This window comes from Leuresthes tenuis, unplaced genomic scaffold (genome assembly GCF_036924035.1).
Source record: "Leuresthes tenuis unplaced genomic scaffold, fLeuTen1.0.hap1 SCAF_7, whole genome shotgun sequence".
Taxonomy (NCBI): Eukaryota; Metazoa; Chordata; class Actinopteri; order Atheriniformes; family Atherinopsidae; genus Leuresthes; species Leuresthes tenuis.
The window spans coordinates 19,644,760-19,669,231 of record NW_027325361.1 but is presented as its reverse complement, the minus strand read 5'-3'; the positions used below and the strand labels follow the sequence as shown (position 1 = coordinate 19,669,231).

Genomic DNA, 24,472 nt, shown 5'->3' with positions numbered 1-24,472 from the left:
TGTCTATGCTTATTTATTTATTGTCTAACAGGTCACCTGAAACACTTCTTAGTTTGATTGCCACGGTCTGGAAAACTGGAGTTATCAATCTGGTGGTCGGAACATTTGGACAGATAAAATCTGCATAATACTGTATTCAAAAAGAAAAAATAAGAAATATAGAGAAAAAAATACAAATTGCATAGTGATACATAATAGTTTTAGCTGATTTCTGAAGTTGAAACCATAGTATAGAACAGTCCATCAAAGTATACAGTCTGACTGTGATGATAACGCGAAAATAAACCCAAAGAACTTCAGTTTGAAGTGTAGAGTTACTAACTGGGTGTTTTCTTCTTTTGTTGTAGATGAATGTATGCACAGGTACTGTTTATCCCTGATAAATCATCTCAGCATGCATGATAGCTCTCCAGCTTTCTCAGACTCATAAATGAAGGAGAATTTTAGCTAAAGTAAAAGCTTAGCTTTTAGAGAAAACTGAAAATACCATGTGTAATTGCTTCCGCCTCAGACTGAAATGTTCTGTCACCATTTTTTCATCGACAGCCAACAAATTTGAAAAATGTGCTTTCAGCCTGCATCGTAAACTCTTTTTGTATAATGTTGTTCACTAAACTCAAAGGTTATAACAGCAGTTCTGTGCTCACTGCAGTACGCAACGATCAATCTGGGGCATTTCAGTGGTCACAAATCAACCAAAATGCCTCCCAAATGTGGGCGTACAGTAAAATGCCAATATCCACTGTGTGACCCTTCTCTGATCTTTGATCCAAGAGCTCATTGACTCTTTGAAATCTCTCTGTGGGAGGCAGTTTTCCTTATTGCTTAGCTTATCTGTCCCAGATCAAATGCACAACACAGAATTCTAGTTTTGATTAACAATTTTCTCAAGCAAATGTGCAGAGGAAAGGTCTAGTGTCTCTGTATTGTTTTTTCAGGTTTGCATGCTACTCACAAAGTAGCACTGTGTGAAGGATATGGTGACAGATCTCTGCTGGAGTTTATATCTGTCTACCTTTATTAAACTTATCCTTCCTCCTCTTCCCTCTTTCTCTGAAACACACGCATGCGCGCACAGAATACAAAATCATCTGAAAGAATCTGCAACTCTGTCTCCACAAAGTAAGTCTATTTGCCTAAATAGTTATTTTACTCCTACACTGCATTCAGAATTTGTTGATGGTGGGAGCTGACTCGGAACCAGAATAAAAAAGATAAACCAGAAAAAGGGCTGGGAACAGCAGTTTGCTGGCAGCACTGTGAACCAGGTGAGCCAGTGTGGGCAGGCACGACACCAGCCAAAGGATTAATGGTCTCAGGGGAAGCCGAGGTAAGCCTGCTGCTCCTGCTTGACATCTTTGTAGTTGTAAGAGCACAGAAATTAGCCAGGCAATGCAGTGAGTAATGGACAGGGTGCTTCCATCAGTCCCATTTAACAATGCATGCAAAGCCAACAGAAGAAAATGCAGGGAGGGAGACAAAGTTAAATGTTCTCTCTTGGGCCTGCGTGCAGAGTTCTATGGAGCAGTTCATCATATACAGCAAAGTCTAGTGCTGTGAATTAAACCGGAACATTGCACACATTTCAAAGAATAACCCCTACATTTTGGTGGCATTTGCAGACAAAAGCTGCAAAACTAAACAATGCATACAGATTTTATTTTGCACATTCTATAGCTTTAGTGTTATAATGGTAGTGATTAAGATCAAGATGGTTTTGATTTGTGAAGCTGTTTTTGAAGAATATGCAATAATTAGGGTTTATATTATCTTCAAGAAAGGCCATTTGAACATCTAAGAGCTTCTGAGTCGGTACAATGATGACACACAATCACCTGTAGTATTGAGTAATGGTGGAATGATATGTCATAACAGCCAGGGATATTTCAATAACCTGCCGTGCAGCACAGGCCACCTGTTTATTCGACTCACTGTTCTCTAGAAATACATTTGACATCAATTGAGGTTGATCTAAGTCACTGCAGTTTCAAGAGGGCCCAAAGTATGTATAACCATGAATCACCATGAGGATTATAGATCATATTGGTTTGAACAAATCTTCCTTACTCATTATATTAAGTCATTGTCTTATTTTCTACTTTATAAAGTATTTAAATAGTTGTCTGTTTTCCTCCAAAAGTTGCCTTTTGAATTATGACTTCTCTTAAATCAATGTCTATCATATTTATATGACCTCTATATATATATTCCTGCAACATTGAAGTGTTCCATATTCAGCCTACTTTCCACCTAATCCATAAACAGTGACAAGGAAATATGTATTATGCATGTTCTGTCATAAGTAATAATAAAATGCAGGCGCCACATATCATGAGTGCTGACACTGGTTCAGAGCTTCAAGATGCCGCAGCCCCTCCAGATGTTCACATACTGTATTATACAGACATAGTCACACTCTCTACACTCTACACAACAGAGACTTATGTCTTTGCAAACACCAAATGTCAGGGACTCATAAGTCAGATGGCACCACTACATGCTCAGAACACACATACAAACAGGAGCACCAGAAAAATAAGAGGCTAGATATACACGTAATTATCTGTGTCACTCCGTTTATCTGGCACACAATTATTGCTACTAATTTGGCTCCTTCCAAACAACAAAATATTCTACTTGTGAAGAGAGAAAAATAGGCTGAATGTAAAACCTTTCCACGATTTTGACTTTGGCTGCATCAAGGTCGTACATGCTGTGGAAACAAACTGTTTCGCATTGATTATATAAAAGGTAAAGAAAGTACAACTACCTAATAATCCATGTTGTGGATCTACTGTAGAATAAATGGATGTATTCATACCCTTTCAGATTCAGATACAAAGCTGACACAAAAATGCTTTAAAGAGCAAAACCCCTGAAAGCCACAAGGGCCTGGCTCTGAAACATTTTTGGCTCCGGTAGGCTTCCATTCAAGTAAGTCATAGAACCATAAAGATCTTGTTGGCTGGATTTAGTCGTTCTGATCAGTGTACTAGTGACACGTCTGAAAATCCTTTCTGTTATATACATTCATTCTTAAAGGAATGTAATGTATCCAATCAGTTTTCGAGTAGTACTCTGCAGCCCCCCCACCCCATTCAATCATGAAAACTCAAGGCTTCCAAACAGCATTTCACAAACTAATGGGGAATGTCTGCACTCATTTCATTTACTAAGATAAATTTGTGTGCAAATCTTTGCAAATTCTTCATAAACCTGCTTCCCAAAGCCAACCCTCTGCAACTACAGGAAAACACAACAGCTGGTGGTCCTGTTTTTCACTAAAAACTGTACCCTAATAAATGTTATCCCATCATTTTGAATGCTTGGCTCTTTCAAAATGTCAAAACTTGTAAATTAGATAATAATCCTGCCCATGGTCTCATACTCATACTCCAAAAACATGATCCAAACTGTTTTTCCTTGGCTCTTCTACACTTGCCACATTGAGGGAGTCTTTGTTAATCCTCTATGTGGAGCATGGAGGTTGAGAATATATATGATCTTTCTTGGCAGAGATGTAGGGCACAGATAGATGGAGGAATGAAGGGATGAGAGATGGAGGTCTCCCAGCTGTCAAAAACGTAGGTTCGTCCCAGCACACTGATTCCATCTAATGCCCAGAGGCCCTGAATTCCCCCAGCTTCCCTGGGACAACAGCTGCTGCCGTTCCAAGCTTCTCCACAGGCTTTGAAGGGAACATAGCAGTAGTTGAGCTGGCAATGCTCCTGCCAAGCCAAGCAGTAACTCAGGGATGGCGACAGGCAGTGTTGTCGTGCCAGCAGGGTGGCTAAGCCTGCTGAAACCCTACCCAGCCAATTACTCCCTCCGAATGCCAGGCTAGCTCTCTAATGGAGAAACTGGGGACCGCACGCTGTTTGGTCCCATGACAGATTTACAGGTTTTACAGGTGGGAAGGAACACTCGGATCAAGCATTTTTCTGTCCATTCTGACAGTTAGGACAAAACGGAGAAAAGGCCTCGGTTTGATTCTCTCCAAACCAATTTGTTTAAAATGACAAATTCCCTTTAGAGCCCTCGTTTCTGTCTTCCATCCACTCACACATAGCCTCTGGTTAAGCTTACCCTTTAGACTACTTTCAGAAAGAGAAAGTACTTTATATATAAGCAGGTACGGGTGGACCCATACAGTTCGAATACCTTATCATTCTGTCCACGTTGGTGCTGTTCAGATAAGCAGCACAGTGCCTCCAGTGAGTCTTCCCTCCATCGATGGCATACATACACTTTAACACAGCTAATTTGTGCAAGTTGTGCAGCACTTGCACACCATTTAGAGATACACTCCATATTTCACTCGAGAGCCAGCGAACCGTATGGCGAGATGGAGGTCAAAATAAATAGAGCTGCTACAACCCAGGAGAAATGAATTTAAAACGTGTTGTTTGAGTAACCATTGTTTTTGTCAAAGCTGTTGAAGTAGCAATCAACAATACTGATAGAAAATGTGGGTGAACAGTAAAATGGAAGTAGTTTTGTCGTGCCACAGAAAGCAACAAAAATTGCATCTAATTTTGTCCTTTCATTCAATTTTAAATAGAATAGCTGGGTTTTTGTGTGGCATTTTTAACTGCAGTGGGGCAACAAATTGTATCAAAGAGAAATATGGAATTACAGGGTTGAAAACATTTGTTTCACTACATGTGACAGCTTCCAGACTGCTTGCTTTTTTCCTCTGTGTTTACAAAACAATTTGTGAGAGTCCACTGAACCAACTTTCCTCGAACAATGTGTTATCAGATAGAGAAAAACAAGAGAGAATCAATAGGAGCTGTGCTCATGTATAATTTGCTGGGCCAGCACCTGGCTGCTAACAAATAAAGATTTTTTTTTTCCTTGTTGCATTCAAGGATATTGGACAATTTTGTTGGAAGAAGTCGGCTATTTTCTCCAAATCCTGGCTGCAGGTCAGCTGAAATGATTGAATCTCAGTGAGTTCTGTGGGTGCAGACAGCACAGTCCCCATGTAAACAGGAGGCCTCAGTGTGAGCGTCACACCTCGCAGGTTAAGTTTACATTCACACACAAGCTCAGCAGGGACACAATGACAAATAGCATCTTGCATAAGTCAGAAGAAAACGACATTGGTGGTAAATGTAATCTTCTCAGATGCACGTGAAGCAATACGTAAAATTTTCCTAAGCACATTCTCATCTTGTTTTCGTGTTTGTGTCTGTGTGTCTAGGGTTGGTTGGCAGGCTGTGAGACTGCCTTGGCTTGTCAGAGAGCTCTTCTCTCCAAACCAGCTGGGCCCTCCTGCCTCCCTACAAAGCAGTCAGCGCAGACCACATGGTCTCACCCCACTCTGAAAGGTGCCATTCAGCCTCACACAGTTAGACACAAACACAAACACTCTGCACACACACAGTGGAAGCCCTGACACAGGCATATTCTAAGGGATACCTTCCGCTGTCTACGCACATCAACCTTACCTGTTCAGCTTAGACTGTTGGTCACAATTGTTCTCTAAGAATATAGCAAGTGTGTCACTAAAAGCAAAAAAATAATGGCAGTATAAATGAGGTATCAGTTTAAAACTTTAATATCATACATGTATTGCTGTATGTTGGTACATTTTTAGTTACACCATATCCATTATATATAGTATATTATTGCATAAGTACAATTTACATCATACTAGTATTTTAGGTCTTTATCTTGGCTTTGATCAAACTTAAAAAAAATAACTTCTGATCATTAGGATTTCATATTTTGTCTTCTTCTCCACTACAAAAATGGTTGTTGCTTTAAAAAGACTTTGATGTAACTTTTTTAAGGCTTACTGTCAGTGGTTTACTGCAAATTCAGGTTGGAATTGTTCAGCAATTCTGTGATTTTGACCTGTTAATGTGGGTAAACAAATGCTATTTTGCATTCTGGTGTCATGTTTGGTGTCGTGTTAGCTTATAGACCAGAAAATGATCATGGTATGTAATTATGATGCTCTGCTTCGCTCATTCAGCATGATTTTACACTTAAGCCGCTGTTTGCATATCTAATTTCCAAAGACAAGTTTAAGTCAGTTGTAGCCGTTGTTGATTTTTCCTCCTTCTACATAAGCACAAATGCCATTATGTCAAAGTCTGCAAATGGTATTGTTTGCTGCTCTGAGTTGTATAATTCAGGCATATTTTGTGTAAAGAAGAAGGCCATATTGGCACTTTGCACTGTCAACATTGGTATGCTACAAAATCGGTGAACTTTTGAGCTGAGCTGTGTTTGCCGGAAAAGCCATTTGCTCCCAAAGGCTCGTTCTATCAGTCTCTCTGGATGGGGTCACTGGGGTGGATGGAGATAAAGAGATGGGTTCTGCAGAAAAGGCAAAGAGTAGGAGAAGAGCAAGAGCTAGATATAGGAGGGGGTCCAGGTCACATGGTGGGCCTCTGGAACTGGTGGTAGAGGTAGCGCACTTCCCCTGAGCTACATTTACCCTTTAGCTGCAGTCAGGCAGGCAGGAGGGAATGGACGGAGGTAGGCTGGGGAGGGGGAGTAAAAGGCATTGAGAAGATGACAGAGAAACACCAGACGAGTGAGTCGGAGAGAGAAATGTTGCATTGAATCCTAATGTCAGATCAGAGCTGAGCTGAACGCTGAGGCGATCTCTCCTGCCTGCAGCATTCAAATATGCATCTGTACCAAGGGTAAAATATTGTGATCTTTGATTATTCCCACTTTCACCTTTCATTAATGTCATCTAGATAGAAGGCAAGGCAGCTTGACATGCACACGAGCCAAGAAAGTATTTCACAGACATCACTGGTGAGATAGCACGGGATTTTGACAGAACCCTTTGTTTCCTCTGTGCTGTTGCTGTACATTGCCTCTCTGCAGTTGTAGGTCACATTCATTTCATACTGAGACGCAGCTCTTTGTTGACTGTTTTCAGCTTTTTATGTTCTGTTTGTGGGCGCGTGTGATAAGAATGGAAATAGGCAGTTTGCCTCCATCATGTGTAATAAAGACAGGGAGGGCATTAAGAAGTGGGTTGCGAACAAAGTCCCACATAAATGCCCTCGCTGTCGTCACAAAAATATGCGGTGCATGTGAAGGTTAAATTCAACCAAAGGAATGGTGCATAAGGATAATTTTTGACGTTGATATCATTACATTACTCTAACATGGCATGACAAATTCATGCAAAATCTAATGGAATTTATCTGGAAATTGTGCTCCGCCGTTTGCTTCTCTGGTTCATAAATTTGGCTAAAATCAATTTCTTGAACTGTAACAATAAATCAAAATAAAAACATTTTTGAGCTTAAGCCACATTAATAGTAAAATTGCATCACTGCTTATCTGAAATGGAGGTGGGTGTGTGGAAAATTCTTAATGGTCGGGTCACTTTGCCGACTTTAATGAAATCAAATGGGACAAATACAGCCCTCTTACACAGTCATGCAGGGATCCCATTTCTCAAGATAAATAATTCAGATTGTACATGCTGGCAGGCCAAGAATAGATTCCTAAAATAACAGGAGGCAGGAGGGAAGGTAGAAGGAGGGAAGCAGGAATGTGTGTGGTGACTACCCGAAGGGGCTGAAAGCCAGCAAGACAGAGACTTTGGCATCCCAGAGCATCTTAACCTCAGTCCCTCCTTGACCTGAGAAAGGGAGCATCTCTTGTTTCCATTGCTGGACTACAGCCATCATTACACCATGCAGCCTAAAGTTGATGTCATCTTGTCTGACGTCTTGTTTTGACATGTCATTCCTGTCATTGGCTGCCTCCCCTTATGTCAGATTGATGTTGTTAAACTAACCTACCTTACATTAAGAGACCATTTCACATTAGGATGGCAAATTGCCTTGCAAAAGCGCCCCCTCCTCTAAGAGTCAAAGTAAGATGGTCACAGAAGTGCTTCAAGGTTTCATTTTAACATTCAGGAATCAATCCCTGCTTCAAATCCAGCATATTAGGTTGATGTGTGCCAGCAGTCCAGGTAGGCAGCCGTCCAGGGCTGTACCTTTCCCTGAAGCACATTGTGCCTGCATTGCTCCCCGATTCCCTGATAACATTAATGCCAGGCAGATGTCCCTGAACTGGTCCAGACATTTTCTTAATATTAGACTCGTGGTCTGGCCACTTTTCTCAGCCCTTGCCGAATTTCTTGAAAATCCCCGATGGCTTTTAAGAGCAGCGCAATATTGACCCACAATATCTTCCACATCAACAACAACACAGCCATTCCCGTCCCTAATGGTAAGAAAATCAATAGGTAACGAATGGGTTTATTTATATTTCAAGCAATGGTGTGACATGATTTGGCTTTTGTGACAAGTTTATTGCTGTGGGGACACTGAGCATGAGAGGAAGAAGATGTGAGATATAATAATGGAAAAAAATATATCTGTGGATCTCTGTCAACTGTTGTCATTCTACAGCAAATAACATCTGTTCCTGATGGGGATCTCCTCCTTATCTCCCCAGTGCTCCACCTCTGTCATTAATCGAAGTCCAACTCCGTAGCTAATTTATTATGAAAAGACAGTTTGGCTCCCAGCTCTCATCCAGTAATTCCCTCCCTTTCAAAGTGCTCTTTGAAGTTCATGTTCTATAAGATTATTTTAAGTGTCGGGTCAGAGTTCCCGCAGCCAAAGGTACAGCAGTCATGCGAGGGCTTGCTCATTGCTCTACTTATTCCCCAATGATCCCTTGGCTGCCTTTGTATTCTTTAGCGGGGACTTTCTCTAAGTTTACTTAAAAGACACAATAAGATTGCATGTGTTTGGGCCTGGCCCCAAGCTCCCGACAGCTTAAATGTCTAGAGTCATACTTGAGAACTTCTTTGAGTCCCATTTGCTAGTCTTCCTTGATTATGCCAGTTTGACTGAGAGACTCAGCAGTGACATGGTGCTAGAGGAAAGGTCAACCCAGTAAGAAAGAAGAAGGAAGGGGAAGGGAAACAGAGCACACTTTAGCAGATTGTATAAACCTTGATCAAATATCAGTGTTACATCCAAGGGATCCAGTGAAAAGAGTAAAGTAGGAGAAATTACTACCCCACATGATGAGTTACCATGAACCGCAGCAAAGCCAGGGCGGCCTGAGCATGACCATACAAATACAAGTGTTTCATGCAGCAGTGCCGTGGTAATGGAGCAGTCAGCAAAATACTTTTACATACATCATACACATGCAAATACTTCTGAATAACTTTAAAACATCTTCTTCTTTCATGCATCAAAGCAAAGGTTACCCCTGTCATCATTTTGGCTGCAGCAGTTTTACGGGCCCAGAATGACTGCTTTTCTCTCTCCATTACCTCTGCACTCGTTTGACTGGCAGATGGGTGGAAAAAGGGTGGATGGAAAGTGGGCGGGTGGGTAATCATGGGACTGTGTGTCACAGTGTGTGCATGTTCGTGGTACTATTTGTCGTTTCAGTATGTGAGATGAAAAAGGCAGGTGAGATGTGGCCAGGCCTAATTTAAAAGCCTCTTTATGGTGCCCACTGAACCAACGTTGGCATTCCCTAATGGTGCATCACAAGCACGTTGCCCCATGATTTTCTCCTTTCCTATATCCTATGTCCTTGTCTGTTGTCATTGCTTTAATACCTGTCAGAGCTATGAGTCATAGACAATATAGATATAAGAAGCATTCATGCTATGTACAACTAAATACTGTATTTTTTATCCTGTAGGTGTGCTAATCTTTTTAATCCACTGCTTCCATATCTGTGCTTGAATCATTTGGTTGGAGCAGGTGTCCTTTCCAGTCCAGTGGTGCAGTGATTTAAGAGAAGTGACTGACAGTGAGAGAGACAGAGGGTGATATCAGAGGCTAATGGAGTTAATATCCTGAGATGGACAGATAAAGGAAAGGAGTGATTGCAAAGAGAGACACAGAGAGCAAGCTGAGTTACAGGAACTGTAATGAATACAGATCTAATTTTACAGCTGACTGTTTTCTCAGTAACGTTGTTTTTTGTTTCTCTAACTTACTGCTGCTCCATCTGGTTTTAAGCTTGCGCAGCCTAAATGTCCTCCAAAATGTATAACCGTCATTATACAAGTGCATAATGTGTAAAATTAGTATTTTATATTTGAAAATATTCAAATATATGAGCTCAAATTTTCATGTGTACATATACATATGTACATATGTATGTGTGTGTGTTTTAAACAAAGCAGTCACTAGTAGCTTTTGGCCTCTCAGTGGACATTTTTTGTCCAAGTGCAGTTTCAGGAGCAAATGTTTTTAGAAAATTGGAGCAGAGAATTCAGAGCTTGAGGAGGAGGGCAAACTCTAAAATCTGCTTTTGGCCTTAAAATAATCAAACCCCCTGAAGTATTTCTTGCTAATCTGCTACAATAAAAATAAATCATCTGCTACTTGTGTAACTTGTTAACTTGTATATTTAAGTTATCGTCCTCATATATATAACACAGTCTAACTCAACCCAAAATGAAGAGCAGAGCTTGTATCACTGGTGTATGAGTGCTACTTTTTATGTGAGTGTGTACAAATTTGCATGTGTACTTGCGTCTCCAGCCTGCCTTAATCTCCTCCCATCTGCTGGTGGACCTTCTCTCCCTGTTCAGAGGCCTGCAGTGCCCCGCCCGATCTGCTGAACTTGACCTCACTGTGTGTGAGTAAGAGAGTGCGTGTGCCTGTGTGTGTGGGTTGCTTGATGAGCCTGGTTCGTCATGAAGTGGTGTCATTAAAGCAGAGAGAAGAAGCAAACGGGTGATTGCAGTGATTTGGCAAAGGTTGCAAAGACTCTGTCCTCCAATCAAAGCCCTCGTCTGGCCTCTTTCAGCTCCACTGCAATCACAGAGCACCAAGTCTGAAGAGAGTAAGCACGCGCACTTACACACACATAAATCCACGTTCTACTTTCTTTGCCTCAGGTATAGGCTTGGCATTTTCTGCTTGCGCTGTGGGAAGATATACCAGAAGATTTCACATCACTATAAATCCTTTTGCTAATTAAAATGATCTGCACAAGAAAAAGTAAAAGTACTGCTTGTTCCAATTCGTATAAAAAAATTTGTATCAATCCTACATATAAGAAAAGGAATTTCAAAATTCAGATAAATCGAATGAAGGATTTACGCATAGACACAAAAGCGAACAATTCTTTGCAATCTAACAGGCTGCTACTGAAGCTGCTTTTCTCTGAAGCTAATGCACACATGTATGTAGAAGTTCTAAAAAAGGACTAAATAAGAAAAACCTCGGAAGTTTTCTGAGCACTGTAATTATCATCACCTTAAAGTCGCATGTGTATTTTTACAACCCAAAATCCCAATCAGGTTTTAACAGTACAGTAGACCACAAAAGAAGAGTCACATAAAGGCTCCTCACATGACAAATGATGCACATAATCGTTGTATCAAGAGAACATGGCTTAGCTGCTCCAAATTCAAAAGCAATTTGCAGTAGAATATGAAAGGACAAAAAAAGAGAAAAGAGGAAGATTGAATCTTAAAGTGTAGAGACTTGAGCACTAAAGTGATCTGCTGTTTGTTTGCCCCCAAATGGGTGGAGTCACTGTAATGAGCATGGCAGACCAGATGCATAGAGGGGCCGCTTCGTCCCCATCTCCATCCCTCTCTCTCAAAGAAGACAAGTTTGTTTCTCAAGGTGATTGTTGCGGTGATAAGGGAGAGGGTGTTATTAAGGGTGACAGCGAAGGGGCTGAGAGGCAGCGGCTGACTGGATAACCTTGTCTCCATCCCCGCCTCGCTTCCTTCTGCATGAGCATCTCCACCACCACTGGCCTGCCCTGCCTGCTTGCTCATCTGAACACAATCTGCTGGCTGGAATTACCTCGCGGCCCCAGGAAAACTAAACATGATTTCTGACCTTTCCTTTCTGTGTTCAACAATAACCTTTGCTGATCCGCCTACGCCACGAGACCACTGCAACGAGCAAGGGACTGAGCGGAAAGGATGTGTGTGTGTTCTCTCTTTTAAAGGGTAGTCAGGATACGTTTGCGTTTAGCTTAAAATATGTATGTGTGCATATTTCTAGATACAGGGCTGGAACAAGTGAAACATTTCAAACAGTACAATATGCACTAGCTTTGAGAAGCTTTCGATGTTCAGTTTTAGCCCGATTCAAAAGTTTTCAGGTAATTAAATGGTTAGCAATTATTATTGCTCCCAAGAATATGACCAAGAGCTGCCTTTCTCAACCACCTGGAAGGCTATAAATAAGTAAGCCGATATCACCCATGAGTTACAAAATCCACTTATGGAGGAAAAGGTCACAGAGGAGGAATAAGAACTTATTTTTGTCATTGTTTGGCTATATTCATATTAAAAAAACTTTCAGCTAAATAACTGACCATTACTTTTGAATTTTCGAAACTGTCGTCCTTCCCAAAAGAGTGGCAGTGTGGCATGTCGTTATTCAGACAGAAACCGCCAATTATTACAATAAAAAGGCAACTTCTAGCAGTCTTCAGAGCATCTGCATGTGAAGTGTAAAAATGGCGGCCATAATGGTGATGGTCCCGGTGCTTTTAGCCTTAAGCATGATTTATTCTAACACTACCAAAGTATTACTTAGTATTAGTAGTACTACCAGGTATAGTTTCGATGCTGCTTGTAGGGGCAATACTTTACAGAACATCACAATGAGTTGTATTAAAGGGTGTGAACAAAAAACCTATGTGACTGTTTCACTTGGAGAACCTGTTGGGATTTTTATTCAACTTTTGTTTTATTTTACTTTTGTTCTTTCCATTTTTAGTCGCGTTTTGGTCAGATTTCAACAGCAAAACTGTTAGTTCTTTAGTTAGTTCTAGGAAAATAGATTTATGTATTAAAATTGAACAAGATGAACAGTAGAACAGTGCAGGACAAATTTTACATGCACTTCTTCACAAGTGCGGTAGGCTGCCTACAGGATGTGGTAGATATAAAGATGGATGATACCTAACCAAATGTATGTGAGCAAAAGTATCATGATTTTTACATGAAAAACAGCAGTGTCCACACTCAATGACTTGAACATTTTGAGGTGTTGGCCTGTTAAATGTGGTTGGACTTTGGTGGCTGTCCCACTATCAAATCATCGAGTCCTCTGGTTTAAACTTCTTCTATTCTTGTCATTTCCAACAGAACTAGCTCATAGCAAAACTGATGACGGAAATCTTTGTTGTCATGCCCCCCCCCCCAAATAGAAAGGAATAAATGTCACGAATGGAGAGCGATTAGTACAAAGAAAAACAACAGCTCCTAAAGCGGCGACTGTCAAATACCGGAGGTGTTGCATTCTTTCTTTTCTCTGTTGTTTATTAATGGTGATGGGTTGTTTCTGGGCATTGTGCACTTTCCCCACAGTGTTCCCCGTTGATCCTTTATATACCATATCGAGCCCTCATGAACTCACACACTCAAGCAATATAGCTGCAATGTCGATTAAGTCTGTGAGGGTTTAGTGATTAAGCCTTCGGGTGGGGATTGAGTTTGGGCCTTTGTCTACTTTGTGTGAGCTGCTGCTGCTTCAATCTGCGTATGTGCTGACTGAGTGTAGCACAGAAGTTGCAATAGTGTATTTGTTTGGGAAAAGAAAGTGTTAGACACCCTGTTTGTAGAAATACTGCATCTTCCAATTAAATTCATTACATCATCACTCTGTGCTCTCATCTTGTTCTTTGCCTTGTCAGCGTGTTTGGCGTTTGTATTATCATTAGTAGTTTGTTAGATAAGGCTAATTGATCTCCACCTACTCTGTGTATAAGTGAATAGCTGTGATCTACTTCCACTGACTCTGCATAACTCCAACAGCCTCAGCAGAATCTGCCCCTTAGAGGCAAAGCACATCCCTAAAAAAAAAAGATTTCATCATCTTTCTCTTCTCCTGTGTTTGTCTGTTGCTCTTCCGCTCTCTCTCTCCTCTTGTCTTTCATCCACAGACCAAATTCACCCAGCCCCTTCTCTTCAAAATAAAGCAGTAATAAAGCAGTGTTCATGTTGATTTGAGGGTAAATTTCAGACCTTACAAGCAAATTGACCTGAACATCCAAGGCCAACTCGGTGGAGTTGGCTGACTGAACTTTTGTTTGTGTAGAAGCACCACCAGAGGGAATTTAGACAGGGAGTGTGATCTTTGAATGTGCGACCCAGAGCTGCCTGAGCGTTAGATTAGCTCACCCTGATCCCCACAACCTCTGAACATGCTCCCTACTATTTCAAGATCTCTCCATTTATGCCCAGCCAAGCACATTGTGAACAGTAATCTATAGTTTTCTTCTCTCCAAAGGGAGAAGATATACTGTTCAGCTTTTAGCTTTGCTACCCGCTACACCCCCCCATACTAGTTTATCCACACTTTTCTCTGTTTATTTTGCACTTGTTCTCACTCTCCATCTCCCCGATCGCAGTGCCTCAGAACAAATTCCCTTCTCTCACCTCTCCACACTCGCCATTCGTCTTTTCTCCCCTCATTCCTCTCCCTCTAACTACCCCTCTCTCCTTCATTTATCCTGACTTTTCTAAAGGGGATCAGTAGAGCTTAGAGGCCTTCCTGCTTGGTTCATTACTGAGCTGCTCTGACATGAGTAGCTCGTCTCCCTAGTAAAGAAAAAATATATAGAAATGAATAAAAAAGAAGAACACTACTGATGTTTAATACACCACTCTTTTACACCAGATAAATTCATCATCAAAAACTGAGCACGGAACAGTAACAGCGCACGTAGCCCTGCTCTCTCAATTTAGATCCCCAATCGTTCAGTTTTTGCTTTCCTTGCCCTCACTCTCCATTTAACTTAATGCTTCTTGTTCTGCTTCCCTCCTCTCCCTCTTTGCTCCGTCACATCTCAGTGATCTGGAGCAAACTTTTTCATTGTCCTTCAGTTTGAGTAAACATGCAAACACAATGTAACGCTGCGGCTCGGCCAACAACACTAAACACACAGCTCATGAAAATAAATTTGACCCGAGCCGTTCAGCATATGTGCACCTGCGTGTAAATATGTAACCTACACTGGGCATGTCCCTTTGTGTGCACACGTGTTCCTGTTATCATGTACCCAGCTTCCCACTGGGTGCGCGTTCGCATGAGAGAGGAAGCAAGCGAGTGTGTGTCAGAGCTGAATGTACTGTATGCGTTCGCCTGTTTGTCCTCTCTGCGTGGGTGTGTGCGTGGGCGGCAGGCCTGCCTTGAAAATGCCAGAGCCTGTTTCTAATCCAGGCCTCCTCAGTGGGCTGCAGCTCTAGCTGTGCCAGGCGGGCCTGCTGCAGCACCAACAGAGCCCCAGCTGACAGCTAGTCTGCTGCTGTCTCCGCTCTCTCAACAATCTCTGAGCTAAAAACCTTAACAATGGGTTAAGCTGGAAAATGAGAGGAGCCATTGCAGCAATTGCACAGAAAAGCTATTTAGCCTGTCAGTAGGATGGATCCTCAAGTTAAACTGAGCAACAAAAAAAAATTGAAATAAAAAAATCATATGCACTTACAGTCTGCAAAAAGAAAAAAAAAAAAAGAAATAACCCGAGAGGGGGCAGGTAGTGATGGTGGCAAAGGGACAGACAGTTTTGGTAACAGGTTTTGCAAGAAATCAGAGTGGTTAAATCTGATTTATCCTCTTTGAAGATGCCAAGCTCTCTAAGGAGGCACTGAACGGCCCTTCAAAAATGAAATATCAGCAGCAGTCAGTGCCAGTCATTAGTGCCACATGTGATGGAAAATCAATCTATTTCGTATCAGAGACCTGTGAAAATAAAATGAGAGAGACAGGTCCCTGCTGCCTCCTTGCTGTGCCTCTTTAAACGTCTCCCCTGCAGAAACATCCCTGAATGGTCTGCGTCACCACTGACGGAGACGTTCACCGTGCTGGTGGCTCAATGTGTAACGGCTGCTGTTCTGCTAGATTAGGTAGGTGATTGGCCATTAATATTCATTTCACAGTGTGTCTTTGTTAGGCGGCAGCAGGGGCTGACAGAGTGTTTGGATGGATTTACTCTACCGTGTATATTTCCGTTTAATTCCTATAGGAAAGATGGTTTCCTCATACAAACTCTATAGCGAATGTACAGTCATTTTTATCAATTTGTTCTTAATGTCCATGTGACCATCTGAACATTGCTCAGTTTTGATCAAATGTCCAAAATTCATAAAATATTTAGTCCAATGTTAGGAATAAGTTCTACTGTCTTCCTGTTTGATGACTGAGGTAGATTTAGATTTTCATCGCAACAAAAACCAGAGGTGAATGTTATCTCTTCTGTCCCTGTCTGGTCTTAATAACAGCAGAGATTCCTCCTGGAGTTGTGGACCTCTAGCAGGTATAAAACCACAGTAACAGGTCTTTCCCTAATGGACAGCCACCTGGCATAGACGATATGAACTGTCCTCGCCATAATGAGATTGAGGAACTAATTAGTTTGACTCTGTGTCGTGCTGTGACTGTGTTCACTCAGGAATATATGCCCCCTATCGGACTAGCAGTGTGGCCCCTGAGAGAGCAGGCCAGACTGAGTGTGTCCTGGGTGTCCCTCCCTCTGCTGAACTGAGAGGCTAATTAATATTTTTCCTTTTTGCATCCTCTATTCCAGCTCCCAAACGACCATGCTGAGTTTTAGTCCTGAAGCTATTGATTTAGATCCTGGCAACAGCGGACTAAAAAAAATTTTTTTTTAAATTTATTCGAGGCAGTTATGACAGTTAAATATAGTAATAATTGCAGGGCATATAAGAATCACAGAAAATACCATGCTAAAGCTTGTAAAAGTAGGCCATGGAGGAGCATCAGCATCATAGTCTACCAGCTAACAGCTTGAAGTGCAGCTAAAGACAGATCCAGATATGAAAAGCTAAATTATCTTTGCCAATGATAATTAAAGAAAAAATTCAGGCCAGCGGATTAGAAGCAAAACGAGAACAGGAGATTTAAAAATGGCAATCAGATACATCTGTCTTCGCTCTCTCCCTGTCTCCCTCTTTCACTCCTACCTCCTAACCTGTTAAAGTCACACATGTGTTTGATTGCCCCTGTGGCGGCTCTCTGACCTGTTCATTTAAGATGATGTGCGACTCTCAGGTCTGTTTCTGCACTCATTCGTTCCTCAGTAGAGCCCCAGCTGCTGGCCAGCAAAGAGGACCCCATACTGACCACTATGCCCTGGGAGCTCTAAAACCAACCACTCACCGCCAAGTAAAGAGACAGCTGAGTGTCATTGTTAATGTGGACACACAGCACCACAATAGCAAAATCAATGGAGCTATAGGGGACATCAATCTTGACAGCACAAGACCCTTTTGCTTGTCTCACCACTCCTCTAAAGCTCCAAATGAATAGCTACACGAAGTGAGGAGGATGAAAACAAACTGGAAGAGGAGAAAAATGGTGAAAGAAAGAAAGAAAGCATTGGGCACAGACAGTGATCTTTTATTAGCCTTTCCTCCATACATCTCAGGGGGTTATGTTGTCCTTTGAAGATTGTGTGCATCTGACAGGCAGCCAAGTGGCCAGCCATCCTAATTCACCTAAAACATGCAGAGGTTATTAGGTAAAGCCTAAGAAGTGCTGCACAGCAGCTGCGTGCATTTGGCATCATTTTTGCATTTTTTTTTCTGCTTCTGTTTTTCACTTCGAAATCTCCAATTTGCACTGGGATTGAGATAGACTGGAAACAACATAGCTTCCTGAAATAACAAAAAGCCACTCGCTTTGTTACCGGATGACACATGAGATGTGTGCAGAAAAATAACAGCAAGGTTCATTGTCTCTGCCACTGACTTGAAGGATGCCTTCTCAGTGCATTAACATATATGCAGATAGGCAGTGAGTAAATGAAAGCCTCCCAAAATGGGAGAGATCAAAGACGACAGAATTAAGGCCAAGTAATGAGGATCTTGGCAAGAGCCGTGCAAATTTATTGATTGTTTGGCAAGCTTTACATGCCCCTGCTCCATTTTCTTTGTGTCTATAACGTTTACTCGTGTGTTTCAAATACACAAAGATCAAGCAGTGTGGGCTTTAGCAGGGCCTTTGTATGGTTATGATTCCAATATGGAGCCTAATCACTTTATAATTTAGAGTGAAAACACAATGTATTTGGAATAAAAAACAAGAGAGGTGGGCAGCTGGGAAGCCCATCACAGCCCTACATACCTTCAATAACACAATCCTTAATCAATTACTGCCAGCATAAAAGGACAGGCAGGATGAGACAAGGTTAATCCACAAACCAAGAGGATTTGAACCAGTAACAAATGAAAAAAGCTCAAGTAAGATTACAGATATGCACTTGAATCAAGATGACATCAAATCTTCTTGTGTTTGATGTTGCGTGGTGTGTTTAATTTACACAATTTGATTTGTCTGTAATGATCAAATAACTCCTATTATGGATGTAAGTGCAACAACAGTGAAAATGAATTAGGACAAGACAGAAAAAAATGATATAGACCGAAGAAATATTACATTTAGAGCAGTGGAACAGATAAGATCAGAGGAGAAGAACAAAAAGACTCAGCCCAGATAGGGCAGAGGAAAACAGGGACATGAAAAATGATGAAGAAAAGAAGACAACTACCTCCACGACTCTCGCTGTCGGCCGGTTTCACCTGGATAGGGCGAGTCATCTGGAGGAGAGAAGAGAAGGAGCAACAGAGGAGTTAGCAATGCTGATTCAAGCTGTTGTTGCTAAAAAAAATCCACAAAGAAGAGGTGTCAAGGCCCTCTTGCCCGTACTAACAGCTGCTCTGCAAAACTGATCAAAGCCAACACACAGACAAAACCAACACACTATCATGCAGCTATGCTGACTTGGCGCAGTGGTGCTTTTTTTATGGTCCCTGTTTTTTCGCTGTAAACAAAACAACCTGCAAGAGCTTTTCTTCATATATTCTATATAATGTCTGTGTTTGTGTGCAACCTATCTGTGTACTTATTTGGGGTTTTCCATGGCAGCAGAGCTTACAGGGCTGCATATGTGTCTAAGTGAAAGAAGCCAAGGCAGTCCTAATAAAAGTGAATCCAGCCACAGGAGAGAGATCAATGCAGGCCTATTGATCCGGGCCCTTGGGCTGTGGAGAGTGTCTGGCTAGGAAGGATTCTCTGTTTAGGAGGCTCACTCTAATCCACTGGACCCTGATAAGAATGGCATTGCCTGGATTAGATGCCTCTGTCATCACAGTCTTTGTGTCACGCTCTCCTCCTTCTTCAATATTACCCTTTTCGGTTTTCATTATTGTTGTTTAAGCTGAACAAACCAGACTTTGGCCCTATTTGTTTGGTGGAAAAGTTAAACGGATGCCGCTCTTTGACTTTTTAAAAACAATATGTTTGTTGCATCTGCTGCTTTTTTCTCTTTTTTCTTTTTTTTTCTATAAAATTATGCCTCCTACTTCTGTTTCTCTTAATAAACCCACCTACACATGTTTATGATATGTATTCAGCAGCACCCAAAGCTTACAAGCTGATCCATGAGCAGAGACCTGACGCACCACAATCACCTAATGTAAGACAAACCCCAAACACGTACATTTAATATTACAAACAGCCAAATTTCAATAAACTTTGAACCCAATGTGGCCCAAATTTGTAATAACATTACAAGAACATGAGCAGCCGTTACTACACTGATCCATTTAAAGTAAACCACTTTCAATGACTATCTAAGGACCTTTTTATTGCTAAAAAACAACTTGCTCAGATCTGGAAGACCTTGTATCCAAGTCATATCACTGAAAACCATTTTTTCAGTTACATATGTGTCTTTTGACCAATCTTTCTATCATGCTTTTTTCTCGGTTTAATTTCAGAAGAGGAAGGAAAAGGTCAGATTTAAAGACAGGGCAGTCCAATAAAAGCATGACATGTTCAAGGAGAAACACTATAATGGGATTTTAAAATGTCTTAATAACATGCTGATATATGGGCGAGAGGCCCGGGCCCAATTCATTAAGTGCTAAATGTATCCATTTTAACCTTGAGGAACTGAGTAACCTTCCCTCACTGAAATTATTCCATAAATTTACCCACCGTAAATAATAACTAGCACCAGCTAACGCTTTGTGGGAAAAGGGGAGGATGTTATGCTTGTGAAGGTTGAGTTTTCAGCTACTTGTTTCCTGAGCAGTTCCCCGTCTACAAGTGTTTTTCTTTTACTCCACAGTAACTCCACAGTATGATAATGCCAAGGCACGGGGCGCACTGCTCCACAGCATGTACTGATAGATTACAGAATCAACCTCAATACACATGCTCAAAGCAGCCTCTGAGATGAAAACACCTCCAAACGGGCGAAAAGAGCACATCCATGACACAATTTTCACAGATAACTCTACCCCCTTCTGCTCCCTCGCAGAAACACAGGAAGTCTTTGAATTAGCTTTTGTCTTTCAAAGAAGCAAAAGACGCATCAATGCTGCCAACTTCTTCAAGTTCAGATGCATGATATTGTAGCCAAAACTGTGGCTGTGGCTCCTCTACCACGTTACTATCTCAGCCATCTCTATAGGGAGCATGTATGTGGGAGGAAACTCTCTAAAGCTAGTTACTGTTCAGCTTCCAACTTTCCAGCTTAATGGTCTATTTATTTGCCCGAGAGCAATGCATTATAGTCCTGACCATTCACAGTTGATAGTTTTCAGTTTGTTAAATTTCCCTTGAATACAGAGAGAAAATTGCACATTAAATTCACACTGTACACTTGTATATGCCTTCTTAAAAATGCACAGAGTTAGGGTTACATTTATTAAATATTAGTGTTGCCAAGGAAACCATTCGTTAATTCAGATACCTCAGGGCTTCTTTTCACAATGTCTTTTAGAGGGTGGAGTTTGTAGCTTATTGAGACATCAACAAAGACTGAGTGCAACAGTAACTGATGCACTCCCCACAAATAACCCCATTTTGATTGGAACATTTTTCAATTAAATGTTGATAAGTAAAGAGAGAGGTTGTGTGAAGGGTATGGAATCAAAAAGTTGGAAAAAATTAAATAAAGGGTGAGATTATTGACAAGGACAACAAGGGATGGAGAAAGAGTTACAAGAAAATTATGTTTGCAACTCTTAGATAAGATTACTTCTGTGCCAAACTGCATTTCAACCACTCTGACTCCACCTTCCTTCCTTCCTTCTTCCTTCCTTCTTTCCTTCCTTCCTTCCACTTTTCAAACACGTGGTGAAAAAAGTGGAACACCTGCACTCTACAAACACTGTATATTTACAGTACAAATGAACCACCTGCCTCTATGGCACATTCTGCTGAAAAGAACTGTTTGCTTTTTGTGAGGCATCAATTATAAATCGGGCAAATGATGAAAATGTGCTCTGAATAAATTATACAAGAGAGACTTTCAACTGGTTCCCTGATATTATTTTGCCTTGCCATATATGTCTACCAGAGGATGGCTTGACTTATGTGCCTCAATTTAGTCATAAAATTTCAAAAAAGGTAAAAAAAAAGAAAAGATGATTGGCATTCCTGTTCTTTAATATACACCAACAGACTGATAGACTGCCTTTCACTCTGCCTTTTAGCTGTATCATGTATAATAGTCCTATTTAATGTGTTAGGGGACAGAATTTAGGATGAAAACATATCATCTATATATTGCTGTAGATAATTCTATATGCAATATGTTGAATGTGTTTCTGTTTAATATTCTAGCTGTTTCTGTATTGTAGAAAATGAACTTACTGACATACAGTGTAAGGTCCTAATTTATTGCTTAAAAGAAAAATAGAACTAAATTTTTTTTAAACTGGTTATTTCAATTATCTTAAAATTCAAGCAAAGTAAACAGAGTGGGCTCATACAGTGGTGACTGCATGTGACAGGGCGTAAGATATACTGCTGAAGAAAGAGGCCCTATCTGAGAGAATTAGTGACACTAGAAGTACTCAAATTTAGTAACTTGCATTAAAATCTTTTGAATCTCAAAAGTCATAACCAGGTAGACGTAAAAGCTGCCTGTGTTTGACTCAGCAGAAATAAAAAAAAGACTTCAGAACGACTCAGTGCATTCACAACCTTTAAGTTACCCTACTTTATCTTCATCTTCGAAAATGTTTCCCGGCTGGAGCCCTGCTCTTACTTTATTTCCCACTCCACAAGCTGTGCTACTCCAAGGGCTTTGACAAATCTAGGGTTCCATATGCTTTTATTGAGCTGCCTCATTTGTCCAGTTAAGCTCCCAGTCAGTAGAATTAAAGTTCTTAGCGCTAGCATGCTGCTGTTTCATATGGAGGGTCAGATAGAAACCCTAGAGCCAACCGTACATAATGTGGTGTGCAATAGACCTGGAATATCCAGCTGGTTTGTCACTGTTCATTAATCTTCAAGAATCATGGTTAGCTATACTGTTTCTCAAGCTGGCTTAATCAAGCTGGTTGACCAGACACACATAATTTGGACCAATATAGGACTTTAAACATATCTAATTCTTTTGGACTTTATCTTATTTCAGTATCCTTTTAAAGTTTGGCCTAGTTGAGGAGCTCTTTATATTTAAATGATGAGTAAGCTACAGAGAGCATCAAAGGCTCCGGGCTCCAGACGCAAGAGATGCCCCATTATGGAATTTCAAAAAACAAGCAGCAAGTCAAGGAAGTAGACAAGACTTGGTCTGGTAGTTGTGTAGAGGATTTAGAATCTACTCTTGGCACCGTCTGTGACAGTAATGAGTTCATGACTGGTAGAGTTTAGGAGGATTCAGAGTGCCCACATGCTGGGACCTCAGAGAGGATCAGTAGCAAGGCAGCAATGCTGCTTCCAAATTCCTGGTGCAATTCCAAGTCTTAAACTTTGATAGTCTTTCATGCAAACTTTCCTATTTTCCAAATACGGGAACCTCCATTATTAGAAAATGCAATAAACAGATAACAGATTGCAGTAAATCTTATCCTGGCTTTTAAGAAACTCGTTCCTCAGGAGAGGAAGTCCTTTAAAAACAGTTGTGCAACATCACTTACTTACAGCGCTGCAATAAAATAACTCTAATAGCCATACAATATGTGTGATGTCTTCTGGCTTCCATTCAGGTCTAATATAGAGTAATGTTTGTCCTGGGATCATTAATACGTATTAGTGGGCCATCAAAGCTCATATTGCTGCACTGCTCAGTAACAGGAGCATAAACAGCCCCCATCTGACTGGGCTGTTTCAGCTAGTATAATTAATATTTCCAATTATTGATCTGAGGGAGTGCTGAGTGGTGACTGTCCGGGTGCTCCAGCTTCAGATAATAAATCTGTACTGTATACAGTAGGAAGAGGACAGAGTAGAGAGTAAGGGAGACAGTGAGAGGGCTGAGAGCCTCGGTGTTTAAAATTATGAAGAGCTTTGTTGAAACAATAATAGTTCTATAACAATAAAATTACAAGTGAAGATCAAATTCAAAATGCTTGCTCAAAAGACTGGTAATGGAGAATTTCTTAATATTCGAGATTAACTTGATATAATATCACCACTTTTACATCAGTACGTGATGATGTTGTCGTTTGGTTTTGCAACAAACGATATCATCACGATGCGCATTTTCAACGGAATAACACGAACAGTCTTTGTATTAAAACAGTTCTTGGTGTCCGAAAAAATAGTGTAGAAGGGGTACTTGCTTTTTTAGTGGAACCAGGCAAACATGCAGGGCTATTTCTGTTCTACAAATGTTCTGAACATTTCATTAAAACGATTCTTACGTCCATTCACTGAAAGAACCAAGCTGGCTTGCTATAGTACACGACCCAAACCTCTGTCAAAACTGGTTATTTATGGTTATGTCGCTTCTCGGAGATTGTTGTTTTTCCCATGGCAAGGGAAGGTTGGAAAACAGCAACATGCAAACACTAGCCGACACCACGTTAGTAAGACTTTGAAGGCATGTGCATTTTTGAGTGGCAATTCTGAATTAAGTATGATGAATGTACTTAAGCTGTCGCTGTTGCTCAGCCTGTGCGTGAATCTACTGAATCTATGTGAGCATGTTCACACATGAGCTTGAATGCATGTGGGAGAGTGTTTGTGGAAGTGATTTACAATTTAGCCATATGTGGAAATATGCTGGCAGCAGCAGTGTGGTGGTCCTGATAAGAAGCATCAGTCAGTGCTGAGGAGATGGCAGCCACTATAAGCTTTGGGATTCCTATCAGAGCCAACAGGATTTTGAGGTTGAGGCTCTGACATGGACTGAGAGACACCTGCAGACCTCAGCAAGTCATTATCAGATTTGTAAGTATAAAAAACTTTGTTGTGATTTTCTAAAGCACATTGTGCTTTAGAGGATGCATTCAAGGTTTTCTCATTTAAAGTTTTATTATTTTGGACAAGTGTTACTCTTTTACAAAGGCTGAGTAGCTCTATTTGGAACAAAACTGTTGATATCCATCTGTTGCACTAAATGTTTCTTGTAATACACCAATTAGCAATGAAGCTACAACTAACTCACAAATATGTACAATCTGTAGCACCATTACAACCAGCTCCACTACAACATCTCTGATTAAGACCATTAGACCTTCTGTTGTTTAATGCCATCCAAG

At 40.9% G+C, this 24,472-nt stretch overlaps 1 protein-coding gene across 5 annotated transcripts in view; it reads right to left on the bottom strand.

Moving 5' to 3' along the window:
• The window catches only part of celf5a (cugbp, Elav-like family member 5a), a 181,036-nt gene that overhangs the window by 65,687 nt on the left and 90,877 nt on the right, over nucleotides 1-24,472 (bottom strand). For all 5 annotated transcript variants that reach the window (XM_072389750.1, XM_072389752.1, XM_072389751.1 and 2 more), the window contains exon 3: nucleotides 18,517-18,565. In XM_072389750.1, coding sequence (XP_072245851.1) covers nucleotides 18,517-18,565 — 49 coding nt within the window. The remainder of the gene's footprint in view (nucleotides 1-18,516; nucleotides 18,566-24,472) is intronic.